Here is a 21,616-nt window from a genome sequence, read left to right as displayed (position 1 = left end):
CTGTTCCGTGCCGATGGTCCGCCCAAAATAATGACGGAAAATCGGAAACCCGTGGTTTTTCTAAATAATTGCCGAAAAATGTTTGCAGTAACTATTAAATTTTGAACTCGACGTAGTTTTTATTGGTTTTTCTAACGGAGAATTTTTTGGGAGTATTCGTGATAATACAATAAAATCGTAAAGTTTGCAAGAATATTTATCAACGTACGTTTTATTAAAAACGAAAACTATAAAGGAATAAATAATACTGAGCCCTTTTACACAAAATTTATAATACATAATACATAGAGTAATAGATCAATTATATTATTAATCGTGACAATCGATTCTACAAATTATCGAAACTAATATTTAAAAATAACGGTTTTAAATAAGTCTGTAAAGAAATGATTGAATATTAGTAAAAATACAAGAGAAAACCTGAGATTTAATAGATTAATCATTTTCTGCATAAAAAAAGGAAGAATAAAACATGATCAAGTAGCATTATCTTTTTTTCAACGAAAGTAGTACAAAGAAAGCTAAACTCAATTATTTCTATTACAAAATGTACTTATCAGTTACGAGATTTAACAAATAAACCTGTAAATATATAAGTCTGAAAAATGTTTGCAGTAACTTCTAGAAATTACATCAAATAATGAGTATCAAAAGCTTTTTTTCTTAAGTTAATAGGTCTGTTCGTTTTCGCTGCACTTCTGAACTAGTGCAATATAGTGCAATAAGTTAGAAAGAAACAAATATATTTTCTTTTATTCTAACTTATTGCACTAATTCAGAAGTGCAGCGAAAACGAACAGGCCTAATGTAACAATGAGATTTCATGTAAATATATCTAGAAACATTTAAAAGATGCGAGACTCAATTATCAAAACAAAATTATTGTGTTCAACACTTAATTATAATTTTATTCTTATAATACATATAAAAAGATAAGATCATTGTTTATAGTTGAATAGATTCGTGTTGCTTTTTCTTTTCTATTATTTTTTGTCACAAATATTGCTGACACTCGAATTTTTATTGTAGGCAGCCATCATTATGAACTATAACAAATTGATAATCAAGTCTCATATTGATAAATTGTTTAATTCATAATTCTTCAATCCAAATTCAAAGACGTACTCATTCAAAAATTAAATTTATTTATCGGCGAATCTTCCGTCATATTAAATTCAATCTGTTCCTCAGCATTCTCGTTAACTTTAGAAGTAGAAACCTCTTCTTCGTCCTAAAAAAATTACTTTTTTTATTTGTTGAAAGAGGAATACGAAAGTATCTTTATTGAAATAATAATTTGATTAACATCGCTCAATTGAGTGCAGATAAAATAATTTTATTAAAATTATAAATTTGTCTATATCTAGGTAAAATATAAAACTGTCTACGAGAAAAATAGTTTTTCTATATAGTCAACATTATGAACATAAAACAAATGTACAAACCTTTTGAGAAAAGTACGTATCAAGTATAGCCATAGATTTCTGATAAACTTGTTCATTCTGATGATGTTGAAGAGCTTCTATTTTATCTAATCCTCCAGCTTCTTCGATCATAATGGCAACTCTTTCTACTTGTCCTATTTTTTCTGCAGCATGTAAGATATTAGTTAGGCCATCTAAGACAACAATGATAACACCCCAGTCTTTTGTCTCCAATAAATTACAAAAAGGTGGCAATACACCCGCTCCCACTAATTCAGTTAAATGTTGAATCATTCCTCCCGTTGTTAAGTTAGTTACAGCCCATGCAGCTTCCTTTTGTGCCTTATAGTCTCCCTAAAAAATAAATGGATATATTTATCTACAAAATTCTCTATCAAAAAGTTTAAAAAAATCTTGCGTGTATGCATAAACAAACTTACAAACTGAAGTACTTCTATCAATGGTGGTAACAGACCAGCGTTTATCGCACTTTGGATTTGGTCTGTGTTACCAGCCATAATGTTACTGGTTGCCCAAGCAGCTTCCTTTACAATATTGGCGCGATGATACCGCAACAAGGCACCAAGATGCGTCAATCCTCCCGCGAGAATCACAGCATCCGTTTGAGTATCGTCACCCGTCACTATGTTTCCAACTGTACGCAATGCTGGAGTAAGAATAGTTCCTTCCTGTGACGTCAGCAACTGTACAAGTTTTGGTATAATGCCAATTTCCAATACCGCTTGTATTTTGTCGTTGGATCCATCGGTGAGATAAGAAAGTGCCCAGCAGGTATCAGCTAGAACAAATAGCTGCATAAGTATCTCAGATACAAAACAAATTATGTAATATATAAAATAACGATAACCGATAAAACGTGAATGTTTCTTACCAAGCACATCTTGATCCGTATAACTAAACAGACGATTAAATACTGGTAGAACAGGTCTGATCAATTCGAAGGGTGGAGGTGGACTCTTGTTTCGACATAAATTAGATAAGGTCCATACGATGTTGCGCATGAATGTTATCTGCGTATTTCATTATTATCAGAAAACATTGGAATATTGTCTACTTATTAGAAACAAGATGACGATATAATTTACAGATAAAGATATAATTTTCCAAATACATTATTGTTACTCGCTCATGTTTGCTTTCTTAAAAGCGCAATGAAGGTGTAAGCGTTTTCAACTAACAATAAGACGAATACAAATTCTGATGCTAACAAAGAACAAAGAGAGAGAAATTCAAGTCCAAAAAATATTGTATTTCAACGTAAACATATCCCAAATAACTGATTCAATGAATGAGAAGAGTTATGATCTCAAACTATTATCAAACGAAACAAAACATCAGGAACAAAATATGAGGAAATAGTTTGTTGAAAATATTTTTTAACTTTAATCACAACTCTCAAACAGGTAACGTATTTGAGGTTTTTGTTACATCAAGATGTTTATAATAAAAATCCTTTATATATAATGAATTACTCTGCATTTTCTCTATAATTTTATTTCTTTATGAATAATTATTATTAATACTCTCCTGTACATTTACTAATAAGAAGCCCAATTTGTCAATGCTGTTATATATCTTTAATACAGTATATAACTCTCTATTTTTAGTTTAGATATTTTTTAAATTACTTATAACTTAGTTAAGAAAACAGACTGTTAAGAATATTACAATGCTGTCTAAATGTTTTAAACCAATATCGACATAGTTCGATATCATCTTCACCTTCTTGCAACAAAGATAACGTAATATTGTAAAATTCTCATTTATTGCCAATATTAACAATTCAGCTATTGTTGAATGCAGTTGCTTTTAAAAATATTTTTGTCTAATTGCCATTTGGCTTGCAATAGGCATTTTAGATGAACGAACAAAACTATTATTTCCAAGTGTCAATACTGACAAGGTGAAAGCAAGCAAGACGAATGTAGTTAAAAAATTATCGATTTAGTTATGTGAATTTACTATTCTAACGAGACTGTGTTTCAAGACCGACAAATAATTGGCACACAGTTTGCCGAATGGAAAAATATATATAAATTCACACAAAAATATTATTAGGCAAAAAAATCTAGTCTGACCAAAAATGGCATTTCTCTATTTACCTGTGGTATTCAGACACCGATCAAGTTTCACTTATTATTGTAAACAAAAGATTTTTTAAATACAATGTCACTTACTGGGGTATCAGGTTTAATTAAATCCAGCAGAAGAGGTAGAGCATCATGTCCAAGAACAAGATCGCGTGCATATGGTCCATCTCCGGCTATGTTTCCCAAAGCCCATACCGCTTGTTCGGCAACAACAGGCGACGCAGACTTAAGCATCTTCACTAATTTTGGTACCGCTCCATGTTTCACAACGTTCTGCGTTTGTTCGGACGTACCCGAAGCTATGTTAGTCAATACCCATGCTACTTCAAATTGCAAAGGGATACTGGATAGAAATAATGAAATTATATCTTGTTAAAAAATATATAAAAATAAAAAAATAAAAACGTAAATTAATCAATTATTTAATTGGTTTTTAAACGTACTTATGATCACTATCTAAGAGCTCAATACAGCGTGGTACTATGCCACCTTTTATCATATCATTTATAGGAGGGTTTTTTTCTCGACTTAATAATTTTCTACAGGTTTGAATCGCCAGTAATTGTGATGTTTCATCTGGCAAGTTTATGTGATTTACAATCTCATCTATAGAAAGAGCAGAAGTGGGCGAAAGAGCAGCTTTATCTCCTAAATTTGTCAGTTCTTGTGTATCCAAGTTACGTCGTTTTGACAACTGATCATCTTTCTTGGCTTTTCGTAGTTCCACCGATAATGCGTTTCTTCTTATTCGTGCCTCCTAAGATACATATACATCAAATATGTAAAATGTTTCGTATACATGTAGCAATCTATATCAAATAATTGCAAAATCTTTATATAAGTTACACGGAAGATCAACACAAAAAGCATACAAGATCTAGATATCTAGATACAAAATACTATTGTATCTCAAATATGAAATAAGATTAAAATAGAAATATTAATTATCGTAAATCCTTCATTTAAGTCATATAAATTAGAAAATAATTCGATTTACACTTACTTCGTGTTTATTATTAAATTTAAAATTTGCTATGCGTCCATGGCTGTGATCATCTCGAGAAGGCATTGTTTCAATGTTATACTTAAGATAGCTTTATGTACTGTCTCGGCTTATTTCGTCTATTGTAGGTTTCTCCTACTTAAAAAAGATTCAAATTAGATGTATATCGATAACGATCAGATAGAATATGTAAGAAATAAACTGCAAGAAATATACAAATGAGCCTGATAGAATTCGTCTGTAGTTAACCTCTTCAAAATTCACATTTGCTTATTCAAAGAAAATTTGAATATTATTATAATACGATTTAAGTATGAAAACGCGCTTAAATGTCGCTGTTTTAAAATTTATCTTCCATAACAGTTACACACACAAATAAGTATTAGATATTTATAACAAAAATATAATCATGTCTGGAACGTTCCTTGTATGTACAGGTCTGTATTGGTATAAATCGGTCTCAAGCGTATCATCATTAATAAATACCTTAAGTCAGTGTAATAATTACCTCAAGCAGCAGATTCTCCCGCGTATACCCGTTTTTCTTTATCGGAGGATTCAATTAACCTGTTACTATATTTAAAAGTAAAAAAAAAAGAAAAAAGCGTTGCTGTCGCTGAAAACCGGTCGCGTTCAGCAGACCAAGCCGCTCAGTAGCAGTCGAACGTGATTGGCCGCGTTCAGCAGACCAAGCCGCTCAGTAGCAGTCGAACGTGATTGGCTCTTACTTTTAGAACCAACCAATCAACGCAGAGTGTTGACACAGTATAACTAGAGTCCCTATATATAGAGTCTGGCCACGTTCGTGTTCCTTCCTATTGGTCGAAACAACTTTTGTAAAATAATGTATTATTTCGGAAACATTTTAAATGCACAAATTTTGCATACAAAATCATATTTTTATTATATTCTGTTGAACCAGCAGAATTTAAACAAGTTGCGCATATTACACTTTTACCTCTAGCAATACTGTTAACAATATAGGCCGGTATTCATAGTTATTTAAGACCGTCTTAAGTTCAATCTTAAGATGTCATGAACCAATCACAGAGCCGTATTAGCGTCTTAAGACATTACTTAAGACGATCTTGAAGACTATGAATACCGGCCATAGTCAGCTATATTATATAATACATTTAATTCTATGGCCGGTATTCATAGTCAGTTCTTATATTTAAGACCGTCTTAAGTACAATCTTAAGACGTCATGAACCAATCACAGAGCCGTATTAGCATCTTAAGACATTACTTAAGACGGTCTTGAAATAAGAACCGACTATGAATACCGACCTATATTATTAAAATTTATATGTTTGGAACTAACATCAATAGAAATATTGGGAAATTGTCCTAAATTTCTTTTTTTTTTGTTTATTCAAGAAGTCACATAGAAATTCTCTATCATCTAGATCATAATTTGAATATTTAGATGGTTTTATATGTCGAGATATGCAAAGTTCTTTTAAGTCTTGCTTGAATTGTAAGGCATTGGGTATTTGATGTTTTGCTCTTATTCCTGAAAATAAATTCTCGACACAGTCCTGCGTAAACCGACCTGTTAATACAAATACGTAGCCTCTTTCATTTATCAAATATTTTGTTAGCTCGATAATATATAGATTTTGTAGTAATCATGATACCACATTGGACGGGTTTGAATTTGTGATTTTCACCTATTTCAATATTTCTGAATAGTTCTATAATAGACTCTAGAAATTCAACACTTTGATTATATTTTTTTTCACTTTTTTCATTGCCTAATGTTTTACCTAATGCTACTTTTTGAGATCGTGATGTAACAAGTGTAAACCATTTGGAAACAACTTCTATAAATGATGCTGTTGTTTCATATTCTATTTTACAATTTTCTTCAGCAAGAAATTTGAGTGCACTACTGGTATCCGTGCTCATAACATTTTTCGCTTTATTTACCTTCATTTTCTTATATTTTCCGGAAATAATATCACTACGGTGAAGTTTAGGAGTTAATTTGAGGACTGAATTTTCTTGCAATTCAACTAATTCACTTAAATGCTTGAATTGTACGATACAAGAGGATAATTTATGAGTATGCACGAATGTCTGTGGTAGTTGTATTATTTTATTATTTTCCTAACTTGATCTTAAATTTTTTAAAAGATGTGGCGCATCAGCAAAAAAAAACAATTTTCGTGTATTATCAATAGCCCAGTAAACAATTTGTCAGCAAATTGTAACCAAATTGACACCAAATACGCGCAAAACTTGTCGACAAATTCGGTGCGATCTGTGTCTGCAATACGCTTGTGTTTTGCTAGCAAAGCTTGTGTACATGACTTGACACCAAATTGACGCCAAATATCGAGCAAAACAGGGCAGCAAAAGTTCAACGGCAAATTTGCGCCATATTGTGAACAAGGCTTGCCAACAAAAGCTCGACAGCAAATTTGTGCCAAATTGCGAGCAAACCTTGACGAAAGAACTTGACGCCAAATTGACACCAAATACCGAGCAAATCTTGATGACACAGCTTGACGCCAAATTGCAGCAAGCCTTGTTACGTAGCCATTAATAAATACTAATATTTTTTTTTTTTAGGAAAAATTAAAAGCATTAAATTATAAAAAAGCATATAAGTTGTTATTGATTTACGATAAATTATTTTATACATATGTTACATATGTTAAAAGAAATCTTTATATTTATAAAACATTATAAGACATTTATAAAATCTAACGGTGGCAATAAAGTAATTAATTATATATTAATTACAGTAAATGTTATACAATGTGAATTTACTGACATATGCAAACATTTAACTTTGTCAACAGCACATACAATATTTGTAAACACTCGAGAATCTTATATAATGCCTGGAACACATACTCCGTGCGCAGATAATGCATTGGCCGGTATAAGAAGGATTTATAGAATCTTACTGAAAACACGAGTATAATTTCTATGAAAATGCATCTAAAACAATATTCTTATAAACCTAATACTACTAACTTTCCTTTCTTTAATCATACAATAATAACTACCGTGCATATTTAAACAACTAGTTCAAACTTGAAACACGATTTATTATTTGCAAGAATGCAAAATTGAAATAAACAAATGTTCACAATGTGCATAGTTCGTCGATTACGATGGAATAATGCAGTACTGTTGTCAGAAAGAAATAACAAAAGAATAATATACATCATTTAGGTGCAAGCAACCGAAGTGAATTTTGTAGTGTTTGATGTAATAGAAATTAATATACAGCAGAAAAAAACTGTTCAAACAAAACTTTTAAACCGTTTAAACAAAACTTTTAAACTATTCAAACAAAACTTTAAACTTTTACAGATAAAAAAATACACGATATTTCATCAACAGTTCCAAGATTATTTTGAGAAATATTTTAATCAAAGAAAGAATATGTAAAATTTTTAATATTGCAAGAATATAATAGTTATAAAACTAAAGCATTTCCCTTGTATTTTAAATTGTTTTAAATTGTTTCTATTTCAAACTAATATTACAATTTTGCCTTAATCAGATTCAAACGGCAAGTAGAATGAAACATTTTATTACATAATATTACATATTCTTTATACTCTTATAACTCTTCTTTAAGATTATAAGAGTATAACTCTTTATACTCTTATAACTCTTCTTTATAACTCTTATTTTCACGAAACATTTCGAATATTTTTTATTCTCATCACTATTCTCGCAGTTTTCAGAATTATCATCGTTGTCATCTGAATGAGCCTCGTTATTGTTGCCGGTGTGTCTGTTAATGTTAAATATATCTCTATAATTATCGTTATTTTCGAAATCAAAGTGTTCAGAGTACTCAAAATGATCAGAATTATTAGAAAATTCAGAATGGTGAGGAAGTTCAGAATGATGAAAAAGTTAAGAATAATGAGAAAGTTCAGATTCTTTTTGATTATGAAGAAAATCTGGTATTACGGAACTTTGGCTTTTAACGGAAGCATGTGCTTGCTGAATATGCGACTGATCGAATTCAATTAAAGAATCTGTTGAATTGAGTTCTTCTACAACATTCACTTTCTGTCTTTTAACTTTCTTAGAAAGCTTATGAAACTGTGTTTTTTGGCATGTTCTAAAATAAACTGCAAATAAATTTAAATGTTATGTTTACATAAAATACATAGATTTCAAAATATATACTATCTTTACTCTTTAAAAACATTTATTTTTTCAGATTTTCTACTGCACAATCACTATAACAAATGGAATGTTAATGGAAAAAAATATAACTAAATTAATTAAACTAACAGTACAAAATAAACTTATAGGATGGAAGGCTGGCTGATTTTCTCGAGTTATAAAAAGGTCATCAATTTAAATTTAAAAACAAAATCTCGTTTAATTAAACAAATTTTAAATACAATTAACGTTTTACGTTTCGACTTTATATACTTAGTCTTCTTCAGAAACCTGATACATAAGAGATAATACATAAAAAATAATTAAAAAATAAAAAGAAATAAAATTGCTACAGATAAAAAGGATAGAGAACAAAGCCGCATACTTTGGACTGACTTGCCAGAAATGTAGCTAAGATCTACACTATGACATAGTATAGACCTTAGCCACAATTAATGTATATACGAGTTGTCAAAAATAGAATGAAATAAGTCAAGTAATAAAATTGTTACTATTATCTATACTGTTGTTATTATTATCAAACGATATTATTTATTATTTGACAGTGTAAAATTGTAATGCATATATTAAAATTACATTAGGGCTAGAATATAAACCAGACCCACAAGAATGAGAGCAATTCCAAGATCTCAAGACGAGAATTAACCAGATCTTACAGGGCGGAATTAAGGAGTCTGGATTACTGATTGAAATCAAAGTAAGAAAAGAAAAGAAAAAAAAGAAAAGAAAAGAGAGGGGGGCCTCTGCTTTTGTCTACGAGATCAATTCTAGGGCTAGAATATAAACCAGAGCCACAAGAATGAGAGCAATTCCAGATCTTAAGACGAGAATTAACCTTGCAGAGTCCCTTGTACTACCACGATCAATGTCGATCTTCCAATATGGCGTCCCAAATGAGAATATCGGAAGGGCCCTGCTCGCTGGACCGGACTCCTCGCCTCAATCCTCCCTCACAAGCTCTCCTTTTCCTGGCGGTGAGCTCTCCTTGGGAAGTCGAATCTCGCTCGGTTGGTCTCCAGAATACGTGCCGCTTAGCTCAATCAGTTACGAAAGAAGGAAAACGTACTCGTCTCGTCCGAAGAAACGCAGCAAGAGCGGCCATGACACTGAACAAGAGCGAGGAAGGAGGTGGGGGCGCGTTGAAAGTGGCGACTCACGTGTCGCGCCATCTGAATGAAACGCCCTAAACATCGCTTGGTATTTGGCGTCAATTTGTTCTTAAGTTTTGTTACCAAAATTTGCTCAATATTTGGCATCAATTTGGCGTTAGGTTTAGTCAACAAACTTTAACAGCAATTTGGTGCCAATTTGTTATCAGGTACTACTAAGCTTTGCTCGATATTTGGTATCAATTTGGCGTCAATTGTGTACGCATGTTTTGATACGTATTTGCTAGCAGTTTGTCGACAACATTTGATAAAACAAATTTTGATGCAAATTTGTACCATTTCTGAAACCAAAATTTGTAGCAAGTATTTGGCATTATTTGTTCGAACAGATTTGGCTATCTGGGAGGATGACATATTGAATTTTGAATGGAAGAAAATTTTCCATTTGAAATTCCAAATGCTTTCCACATAGACTGATTTACGGGTCCCATATCGGATGTTATACTATGTACATATAAACCAATGGATTCCGCTTTTCTAATTACTGTTTCTATAATAGCTTTTAAATTGGTACCGTTAAATCCATTGGGCGTATCCCATAGAGCACAAAATGTTTTTAAAATATTTTTTAAATATTTTTTAGGAAGATTAAAATAATTCACAAAAATATTTTTTGAATGTTTCTATGTCCGCCAGATCATGTCAGAAAAATATTTTCAAAAATATTTTTATAAGATTGCAAATAAATATATTTAATAATATTTGTAAAATCTTTTAGAAATATTACTTCAAAAAATAAAATATGTTTAACCCAATAAGTAATAATTGTGTTTCATGTTTGAAAGATTTTTTTAATATCTGTAAAGTATAGGTACATCTTTTTTTTTATATATTTGAAAAATATACATATCTATCTTGTGAATGTCATGATTTTGCTTCGCCAGAGACCTGCTTATATTAGCCCTCAACTGAAATTTACTTACGAGTTAGTCTTACCATTATGCGCCGCCTAGCAGCGTCGTTCCAAACTAGCACGGAAAGATGCGCTATCATGCATCTTTTAATTAAGAATATTTCATAATATTTCAAAAATATTTGAAAAAAGATTTTAGAACCAATAATAGATTTAAAATATTTTTAAATATTTTGGAACAAGATTATAAAACAATAAATATGTTGATTTAAATTAATATTTCAAAAATATATTTCAAATATTTAAGAAAATATTTTCTGGGTGATAAAGAAGAACATTTTTATAAATATTTTTAAAAGATTCTCAAAATATTCTTAAAAATGTTATCGCAAAAGGTTTTTTAACTTTTTTAAAATATTCCTAAAACCATTTTAAAATATTTCTTGCAATATTTTTATAGAAATATTCAAAAATATTTTTTGAAAACATTTTGTGCTGTATGGGATAGTAGTAGGCAACAACTTGTTTCCACCGCGAAAAAATACCAGCAAGCATTATGACTAAAGCATGTGACGCTTTTTGAAATTGTCCTGTGAAAGAAAAAAATTTTTTCTTCTATTGTAAATACAAAACTTTTAAAATTTTGCAATTTCTGCAAAAAAGAACCACAATATAAAATCTGTTCTTTTTTGTTGAAGTAATGCAAATGCCTCGTTGCCAGTCGCAAGTACTAATTAAAAATATTATTACTGGTTGTACTTAGCAGGTGCCTTTATGAGAAGAAAATTGTTAACTTTTAACTTTTTTAAACAACTGCAACTACCAAGTGCAAGTGGAAATTACATTTTTAAACTAATAGTTATATTATCCTTTGTGTCTTTGTAACGGGGCATTTGTGACATGTTATAAGAATGGTTCTTAGGAAAGAGGTATACCTGAACTGTCAGGCATACTACTATTGCCAATATATGAAAGAGTGGAAGGATCAAATTGTTCTCCAGGTACTATGCTCATTTCGTCAATAGCAATTACAGCATCCTTTTCTCGCTCATCTTTAAACAATGATATTTGTTTTTTTTTAATTTCAAAAACGTCCTCTAATATTCCTGGTTCGAAATCAATGCCTTCTTTTTTTCTTCGTAAAGTACGTTCTGATGGTAAAGGTATATGGTGCTTTACTAATTCATTATATCCATTGCTGCCACACAAAAACCTTAATTGTAATGCTTTCAGAATTGTGTTGTCCGACCACTTAAAGCCGCGTGAATTTTGACCAAGAATAATTTGAATTTGATCATCGTTAAATCGTTTTCTCAAATTTAATTTTAGTTTTGACTTTAAATTGTCTAGTTCAATTTTTTTCTTTTTATCTATCAGTCTTCTTACATGTTTTTTTTAATATTTTTCTTGATCTTTCAGTTTTATGAATAATTATGTTTGCTTGCTGTAGTTTTTGTGTTGCTTCTTGCGTTCTTAATTCTGCTTGTTGAAGTTTTAGTTTCAAATCCCTTAGGAAAATTTACTTTAAAAAACTTAAAATAAACTAGAAAGTTTACCAAAGAAATTACTATTGATAAACTATTGATAAACTAGAAGTGATTTCGAACCAAACTTTAAGTATTTCTATAATATACTTTAAAGGTTACTTTAAGTTAACTCATGCAATTACTATTAATCACCCCAAAAAAAATATTCTGTCATTTAGTGGCTCCCACTTGATTTTAGAGGATTTTCCTCTGAAATACGGTCTCAAGAAGATATTTTAAAATCTAGAGGAATATCCTCTAACCATGAGACACTAGACTTAAGATTACAGTCCTCTTAACACTAGAGGACACTGATTTCCGATATTCACCCGGAATAAAAAAAAATTATTTATTTTGAAATTTTATTACTATTTTATAACTAAATTTGTTTCTTAAGATGCAGTCTATGATTATAAATATTTTCTCGTATTTGAAAAACACACTTACCTTGGTGGGATTCGAACTCGGGACCTCTGGATCGTGAGCCAACTGCCTTACGTGGTAGACTACTTCTTAATTTGATGTAAGTGTTATATATAGTCTACATATGTCATAACCAGCGCAAATATATAATTTTCCAAAAATCATCTTAAGAAACAAATTCAGTTTAAAAAGAGTAATAAAATTTTGAATTGGATATATGGTATAATATTTCTTAATGTCTCGTGTGGTGCAAGTGTGGTGAAAAAGGGAACTTGTCTTTTTAAGTATACTGTTGAAACAACACGCATAAGTTAAAATTAGCTTTGTTAGAAATATGTTGGATTGTGTAACTTCTATTAAAAAAGAAGAAATAATGATCTTAAGGAGGGAGCGGCACATCCATTTAAGTCTATTTTGTTCGAGAGAGATTGCATATATTTTCTCTTATAAGCTAGATGATATTTGTCTCAGAAGATAAAAACATATGAACATACACACAATAAATCAGTGACGCAATAGATACATGAAAATAACATAAAGATTAGTTGGTGAATGATCCCTTTCTTTATCTGATTTCGATGTGGTAGTATTTCTTAAAAACACTTCAGGGTTCTGTTCGTTTTCATCTTTTAATGTTAAGCCATTATAAGAAGACTTATCCAAGCATGTAAACCTTTAAAGGTACCATGAAATGGTTACTATAAATATTCATAGAAAAGTATATCATGAAAAGAATCATTCATCTGAAATTATGACTCAATAATTCTAAGCGAGAGATGGTAAACAAGATCACCGCCGTAACGATTGTTATCTTTGTAACTCAATGGATAGTCGTGACAAATCCTTAATATGTTTAAGAATAACTTAACGAATATGAAATTAGAATACAGAGTTTCTTTTACATTTATGTGCACTTTTCACAAGAATCGTGTTTCTCAAACTATCAAAATGAATCGTAATGGAATTAACAAACTTGTTTGATTGCAATCAATTGAATGAAAATGTATCTTGTACTGAGCTCAGCTTTTCGTTATAAAACCAGAAAGGTTTGTTATCATAAGAAGGACTTTCTTTCCGAAAGTTGACCTTCCTTGAGGTAAACAAATTTGGTGGCCTCTGTAAGAGAGATTGAATATGAGCCGACTGTAACGCACGTTACCTAAGGCTTTATTCAACTAGCTAAACTTCGATAGATTTCTTGGTTTACCTCACAAACAGCAGAATCTTCGCTTCTGTATAGGCACATCCTTGAAAGGATGGCGTGACTGGCTTGCGCCGTAATTGAATCCCTCTTATTAATGTTGATAATAATTAGCTACGAGGGAATGCTCGAAACAGTAACGGCAGTAGTCGTCCTTCCTTCCTTTGAAATATACTGGAATACTGGCCCTCCTTCCTTCGTGTAATTAACTGAGCGGCCAGCTCTCGTGCTTCGTGGAACTTCTCGCTCGGATGCGGGATAAAACAATGTCCCTTTCGATCAAGTGATTAACAAATCTCTTGGATGATGCAACATCCGTTTTACTAACTGATCGTATACACGTGCGACTTGATCTACGTTTCGGTAACGAATGGCCTCGCGCTTCGACGAGATCGAGCATGCTCGGCCCGCGCACGCGCCTACAGCCTCACACACTGCCCGGGCTCGCATCGCAACCGAGTCACGGTCGGCTCACGTGACCGACGTCCCCCGAACAATGCCGACTGCGCCGCGCGCTTCTATATATACAATCTCTCTTTCTAACAAGCCGTAAGTATTACCTTTATAAAAAGTAAAGTTAAAGTATATTTATAAGTATTACGTTTGTTAAAAGTAAATTTAAAGTATATTTGCGACTTGCTTATAAAGTTTTTATTGAGGTTAATAACTTAAAGAAAACTTTACGCTCGGCTGTCAGTATACTATTAGTCTACTATTATACTATTAGTATACTATTATTACGGCTAGTATACTTTATAATACTTTAAAATACTTTAAGTAACTTTAAAAAACTTTAAGTAAATTTTCCTAAGGGATTCTCATAATCATTTTGATTATATATTAGAGGTGACTCTAATACATCTTCTACAACAGATAATTGTTCTGCTTCTGTGAAACATTCTTTAGCTTCAGAAAAGTTTGATATTTGCATAGAAAGATCTGAGCTGGTTCTGTTATCATCAAATTGATCTTCATTGTTTAAAACTATCTTCAAAGCTGACTTTGATGATGATTTTTGATTTTGATTTTTAACATTTCTTGTATCAGCCTGCAAGTACAAATTTATTATTGATTTATACAATTAAAAATTAAATTTAATGATAATGTAAGCGCTAAAAAAAATTAACTTACATCACAAGTAAGTATATTATTAAAAATTGTTGGAACTGCGTTTTGCTTTAATTTCCGCTTTCCATCACTGCGAGGCTTCTCCCACATATCATCAGAAAAGTGTATCTAAATAATATATACATAAATAAAAAAGAATTGTTTCTTAATTTCATAACAAAGATATTTGATATTTTACCTCGCATATAAACAATTTCTTAGATGAGTTATTTAAATCATATTTCTCAATATTAGCAATCCATAATGCTCTTCTACTGGGATCTGCGGGAAGCGAGTAAAGGGAAAAGCCTTTCTGAGAATAATTCTTGCATTGTGAAATACAACAAGACGGCATTTTAAACTCTGAAAATTCATATTTTATTTGAAAAAAGTGGTTTTTTCGGGTAAGGTTAAAAATATGTGAGGTTAAAAAAACAATTTTTATATTAAATTCAAATAACAAATAATTTAATAATAATAACTACTTTAATAATAAATAATTCAATAGTTTTTTATAATAAATATTTTTACATACATACGTCTCTATTTTATTAACTTTATATTCGTATCAGCTCAATCAGCTGTGTTTATATGTATATATACATATACTGCCGCCATGTTCCCGCGGAAAAGAGTTAAATATGTTTTAAATATGGTTTATATTAGTCATTTATATGAACGAAATTAAACTCAAATAAAAACCAAATATTGAATATAAAAGTAATTAAATTTAAATATGTTCCAAATTTGGATCGAAATTAAATTTAAATAAGATCTTGCTATTGGATTTAACTTGTCCAGGCGCATATATGGATCATATTAATATTTAATAAGCATCTAATCATCCTGAGTTCAAATTTTATTTGTATTTAAAACAAATAAAATTTTAATTAACACCCAAATTAAATTTTTATTTAATTGAAAGTGTTCCCATTGACCCATCATATATTCATATTTAATCAAAAATTGTGATTCATAAGATTTTAATAAACCTGCGAGTTATGTTAGTCTTGCGTTGTAGTCTGTTAGATTACAGGTTTATTATTGAATTTTGTCATTATCAACCACAAATCTGCATGTTTAATTATGTTAATTATTTTATACTGTCTACATCGTACATATATTTTATAATTTCAGTTTTAGTTATGTAGGTCATTGGCTTCCCACATAGCATGCATATCAAAAAGACGTCCAGAAGATATCCCGAAGATATATTTAGGAGATAGGATATCTTCTCGGGATATCTTCGGGACGTCTTTTTGATATGCATGCTATGTGGGTTTTTAATCATTTTAAATATATATGTATCGAAAAACAGGCAAATTATGTATTTTCTGTTAAGACATGGATATTTCATCATTTCGATATCGATTCAAAGCTATTTTGATTTGCCTGTCAAATATATAATAACATTGCCATTATATAGAATGCAATATGAATAAAAAATTATATTGTATTGGCAGACATGGATAATGTAAATATTTTATAATTTGAGCATTATAATAATTGCGTTACAATATTAATTTTTTTAGGCTTCCATTTCCATTAAATAGTTACTTTATAACTGTAAAAGTCACAACAAAATTCCTGTTTGTAATTTGACAATTTTGAAAATTAAAATATTATATAATAGGTACATTTTCAGTACTACATCCGCTCATTTATTAAACAAGAAGTTAAATTAAGCAACTAATTAAATTATTAATATTAAATATTAATACAATAAGATATTTGTATTTACATTTATCAAAATAAAAAATAAGTTCAATTATGAAAATAAATATTAATAATTGGACTTATTAAAAATTAAATAATTTGTTCAGATATTGCGCTCGAATTCTTTTCGCGTTTTACAACGCCCGATCGTTTCACATTAGATGGTGCGACGCGCGAGTCGCCACTCTTAAAGAGCCCCCGCCTCCTTCCTCACTCGTTAGGTATCATGGCCGCACTTGCTTGCGTTTCTTCGAACGTGTCGAGTCCGTTATTTCTTTCTTGACGGATTGATCGTTGCGGCGCGTGTTCTGGAGACTAACCGAGCGAGAGTCGGATCACCAGGGAGAGCTCACCGCCAGGAAAGGGAGAGCTGCGGCAGCTAGCGTCCGAGAGGGAGGATCGAGGCGAGGAATCCGGTTCAGCGAGCGGAGTCCTTAAGGAGGTTGGTTAGTTCTCGGTGCGCGGCAGGCGGCGCGGCAGGGGGAAAGCATATAGGTTAGATTTTCGTCGCGTGAAATAAACGAATTTTAGCAAATAAATATGTGGAATGCATTTAATTGCTGTTTCTTAAGGTTTAAAAAGAGTTGTTTGTACAATTGAAACCCAAATACGTTATTATCCACATTGAAATGTGGAAATAATAAATGTGGTCCTGTTTTTTTTATTTTTACAATTTCTTGATAACTATAAAGACGAATCATTTCAGTCTTCGAGAAAGTTTTTCCTAAATATGTAAAGAGTTATTTGCACCTATTTTCACTAAATTATTATCATTTTTAATATGCTTTCGAGAGTTACATTACAGGTTAGGTAACATTTTTGCTGTGTCGCCCGTGTATAAGAGAGAGACAAGAGTATAACTTCAATAATTAATTACTCGACAACCATGCAGACGATTATCTTCAACTTTGGCATATATGGACGACAGATTCCCATAGACGAATATTCTCCATTGAACTAATTCTTATCAAATTGATTTGACTAACCACCCTCCTTAAGAGATTCTCATTGGAACGCCATATTTGTTACTTTCATTTGAGGGTTCATATTTTTAGGGTTTATACCGTCATTTTTTAAGGATTAATCATTAATTGAAGGTTAACTATCACTTGAAGGTTAACCATCATCCGAAGAAAAACTCTTAAAGTTGGGTGTGATTTCGGACCGCCAATTGAAGATTAACCTTCAAATGATGGTTAACCTTGAATTGGTCCGAAATCACACCCAACTTTAAGAGTTTTTCTATGGTGTTTTTTTAACGGTTAACACCAAAAGTTGAGTGTATTTTTCCATAAGGGTTCAGTTTGATTAAGTATATAAAAAATGTCTCTATTTTTATTCTTTTGAGCTAGCAAATTGTATTCTTGGTTTTCATGGTGATTAATATTTTGTGCAACTGCATCAATCTTTTTGTTGCTAGCGATTAATATTTGTTTTTATGTATTCGATTACTGCGCAAGTGTTGCGCATTTCGTTAATTTTATCAGAAGTTTACTTATCTTCTTTTTGTACCACTGGATTTAAAGCAAACCAATATAAACACAATAATTGTAATTTATAAACGTTTTTTTTTATTTTATAACTCATTCTCTGTTGATACCATATTCTCTAATCCCATTATTATCCTAATTAGCAGACAATGTTTTTTAAACGTTTGAAAAATATTTGAAAATCAGTTTTAAACACATATTACAAAACGTTTGAAAAACATTGCCTGTTGATTGAAACCGCAAAATTTCGGCAAGCTACAACAGGGGCTGGATTTTTGAATTTATTCGCAAGAGAAAGGTATGCGCAAATTCTACTCTTACAGAAAAGTTGCAAGTTGATCGCATGGCTTTTAGTTAATTAACTTGCAACTTTTTTATAAGAGCAGAATTTCCGCATACGTTTTTCTTGCGAATAAATTCAAGGATCCAGCCCCAGGTGCGCGCGCACTGTGCCTTAAAAGCCTCATTAAGAACGTATAAAGGTCTTATTTGAATTTAATTAAATTTAAATTAGATTTAGAACTTATTAAGAACATATAAAGGTCTTATTTGAATTCAACATATTAAGAACATATAAAAGTTTTATTTGAATTTAATGAAATTTGAATAAAATGTACAACTTATTAATTTCATATATGGTTTCAATAAGATTAATATTTAAATTGAATATATTAGCTAATTAAATCCTTATTAAGCCAAATTAAATACGAATATTTTGATGATGAAATGATACTGTAAGAAGTACGTATATATACTTTGTATACTACGAAACATACGTACGAGTATACACGTCGATTAAGAATATACGACATGTATTCATATGTTAGAGATTTGTAATCGAAATGTATATCGGCATTTCTTCTTATATTCTTAATTAAGTTTTATATATAGAACAAATATGAGCCATATTAATGCAGTTATTCAGCATTAATTTAAATCAAATAAAATTTAAATGGAGATTTTATTAAGGTCCATATAAAGTTCATATTTAACTGTTTTCCGCGGGATTTTTACAAAACTAGCGGAGTGGCCAGACTCTATATATAGGGACTCTAAGTATAACCACAGATTAATAGACAGATAACCAATGTGTTTGAAATAGTGCGTGATTCAGTGGTTAAAATAAATATAAGGCGTACAAGCAACAGGAATTTAGTTATCTCAATATATTGACAGAAGCTCCTCCTGATAGGCTGAGTCACAATATAAATATAACATATAATATCAGCACATGTAAACATAAAATAATATTGCAGTTGACATAAATCAGCATAATAACGGGATTTCCATTGGCTAAATAAAAAAGGTAATTATATTGTAAGACACAGTGAGTGTCGAGAGCATAAATCGTGGATCGCTAGTATAGCGGTACGAAATATATTTGTGTAAAGCACGAGACTTTGTGACCTTAGTATTAAAGTGAAAGCAATAACGCGTTTGTAGAAATCAAAGGTAACTTTCAGTGATGCATTCAAAGAAATCTTTACGATAAATAGACGAAAATACACTTAAAGTAACTAGGTATGTAATGCGCAATAAAATGGATACGATAATAAATCGAATAATGTAAGACATGAAATGCCTCGCCGGTGAGACTTTCTTATAGCAACGTAAAGCAATTAACACGAAAGTATTTGACAATAAAATTATACAAAGAAGTGCTTCAAAGTAACGCAGAATCGAGAGAATCTCGTTTAACACGTGTACACGTGTAGCAAGCCGTTACTAGGCTTCTTTATCTTGCAAGCACAAGAAAGTGTCCGTCGTACGACAGAGTTATCCGACGCATATCGGATGGGCTTGAACGAGCCCGCAATGGCGTGGTACACGCTTATCCGAAAGTTCGGAGAGAAAATGGAACAGAGTACTTAGCGTGGATGAACGTGGTTCAATCGTCAACGGCGACGGCAGGGAAAGATGTAATGGATCCTCGTTATGGTCCACTCGAATACATCCTTCGCAGGAAGTGCGCATGTAATGCGTCTCTCTTATCTGGCAGCGGCAAGAATACTGTTTCTTTGTGCTACGCACAACGAGGTTCAGGCTTCCGATTCACTACTCGCGTTAATATTCCCAATTTCCGACTGATTTCAATTGAACGCGCTTTATCGGGACTACGCAATGAACTTGACTTATCTAGGCAATTACACGAGTGAATAGAGAAATCGAGGAACGGACCAAACGTGCTTTCGGTACCGCGAACTTTGATCGTATGACGCAATTCTCTGCAAGCGCGGACCGGAAACCACACCCAACGATCGGCAGCGCGCCCTTCGCCACTGCTGCCCCGCAGAGCAGCGCCACAGTATATACAGTAGCGCAACTCCTTGTCGGCACCTTTGATGTCAGCGTGTACGAAATTCTACTGCACATGCGCGAGCTAAGTAAGTAACCAATCAAAGATCTGCTCTTTTTAGCTGAACTTCTTGCACCGTTCATCTTACCTCTTTTTCTCTCTAACGAGGAGAGAGAGAGAGGAAAGATAAATGGTGCAGAAGCTAAAAGAACAGATCACATACTACTGATCTTTTATATTACTTTATCTGCTTTTTATTATTTCTTCTTTTTTCTAACTTATTATATATATATATATATATATATATATATATAAGATATAATGTATATAAAATATAATGTACATCTTTGCGATAAAAAACAATATACAAATGTGATAAAATGTTGAGAGAATCTAAATAATGAAGCAAATAACATGTAGAGTAAATATTTATAATAATAATGTTATTATAATTAAAAAAAATATGTATAAATATTTTTTTATCTAGTCTATAAATATATACATTTATTTATTGAAATAATATATACTATTTATATTATTTATACTACATAATACTATTTATATACTACATATACTAAATATACTATTTATTGAAATAATATATACTACTTAAATCAATATCTTAAATTTTTCTATTAAAAAAATACAAATATATTAACCGAAATTAATAAATGGAAATCAAAGTACATTATTTGTACACAATAATAAAAATATGTCTGAAAGAGAATTTATTTAAAAACATTAGAAATATGCATTACAAACACATCATCACGCATACATACACGTATATATATATATATATACGTATATACATTTTTATATTATTTATATATATCTATATGTACCCGGATAGTTAAATTTGTCAAGAATAGATTTAGAAAATATCTATAAATTTTAAGTCCATTTTCTATTGCTCAACTAGTGCAGCCATTTCGTTCAGTTATAGAAAACAGACCCTTGAGAGAGTGTCGACAGGAATATAACAGGATCTGCAGAACATAATGATAGATTTGACTGCAGAAACTGAGCAGCCGTTTCGTAATCATTTAAATAATTGTATTCCATTTAAATATTTACTAAATGACAGATTCTTTTCGGTTTCTGCAGACAATCTGTTATCAGATTATATCGAC

The 21,616-nt window shown here is 31.2% G+C and overlaps 1 protein-coding gene and 2 long non-coding RNA genes across 5 annotated transcripts; 1 reads left to right on the top strand and 2 right to left on the bottom strand.

Moving 5' to 3' along the window:
- Positions 1–476: 476 nt before the first annotated feature.
- On the bottom strand, positions 477–5,201 carry Pen (karyopherin subunit alpha). 2 transcript variants are annotated; one of them, XM_071722553.1, is made up of 8 exons: positions 5,047–5,201; positions 4,539–4,676; positions 3,979–4,292; positions 3,623–3,878; positions 2,317–2,455; positions 1,865–2,223; positions 1,446–1,778; positions 477–1,231 (listed from the first exon to the last, which is right to left on the bottom strand). In XM_071722553.1, exons 2-8 carry the CDS (start codon positions 4,602–4,604, stop codon positions 1,130–1,132), a joined length of 1,569 nt encoding a protein of 522 aa, XP_071578654.1. In that variant the 5' UTR covers positions 4,605–4,676; positions 5,047–5,201; the 3' UTR covers positions 477–1,129. The 2 variants fall into 2 exon arrangements, with proteins under 2 accessions (XP_071578654.1, XP_071578655.1); XM_071722554.1 differs by having other exon boundaries at positions 4,539–4,673; positions 5,047–5,196.
- A 1,529-nt stretch (positions 5,202–6,730) lies between these two features.
- Positions 6,731–9,436, top strand: LOC139783403 (uncharacterized). 2 transcript variants are annotated; one of them, XR_011721252.1, is made up of 3 exons: positions 6,731–8,867; positions 9,037–9,177; positions 9,284–9,436. It is a non-coding gene; the product is annotated as an uncharacterized lncRNA (long non-coding RNA). The 2 variants fall into 2 exon arrangements; XR_011721253.1 differs by lacking the exon at positions 9,037–9,177.
- Positions 9,437–13,085: 3,649 nt separating this feature from the next.
- On the bottom strand, positions 13,086–14,665 carry LOC139783404 (uncharacterized). Its single transcript, XR_011721254.1, has 2 exons — positions 13,881–14,665; positions 13,086–13,789 (listed from the first exon to the last, which is right to left on the bottom strand). It is a non-coding gene; the product is annotated as an uncharacterized lncRNA (long non-coding RNA).
- Positions 14,666–21,616: the final 6,951 nt, after the last annotated feature.

This window comes from Temnothorax nylanderi, unplaced genomic scaffold, assembly GCF_030848795.1.
Source record: "Temnothorax nylanderi isolate EJ_2023f unplaced genomic scaffold, tnyl_v1.0 TNYL_tig0497_pilon, whole genome shotgun sequence".
NCBI classification, from domain to species: Eukaryota; Metazoa; Arthropoda; class Insecta; order Hymenoptera; family Formicidae; genus Temnothorax; species Temnothorax nylanderi.
Note: the sequence above shows the minus strand (reverse complement) of the source record. Positions and strands in the feature narration are given on the sequence as shown.

Excerpts from the sequence above, each read along its gene's own strand:
- Pen (XM_071722553.1), bottom strand. The coding sequence starts at position 4,604 with ATGCCTTCTCGAGATGATCACAGCCATGGACGCATAGCAAATTTTAAA. Across the intron at positions 4,293-4,538 it reads AATTTAATAATAAACACGAA|GAGGCACGAATAAGAAGAAA; the intron begins GTAAGTGTAAAT and ends TATGTATCTTAG. Across the intron at positions 2,224-2,316 it reads TACGGATCAAGATGTGCTTG|CTGATACCTGCTGGGCACTT; the intron begins GTAAGAAACATT and ends TATTTGTTCTAG.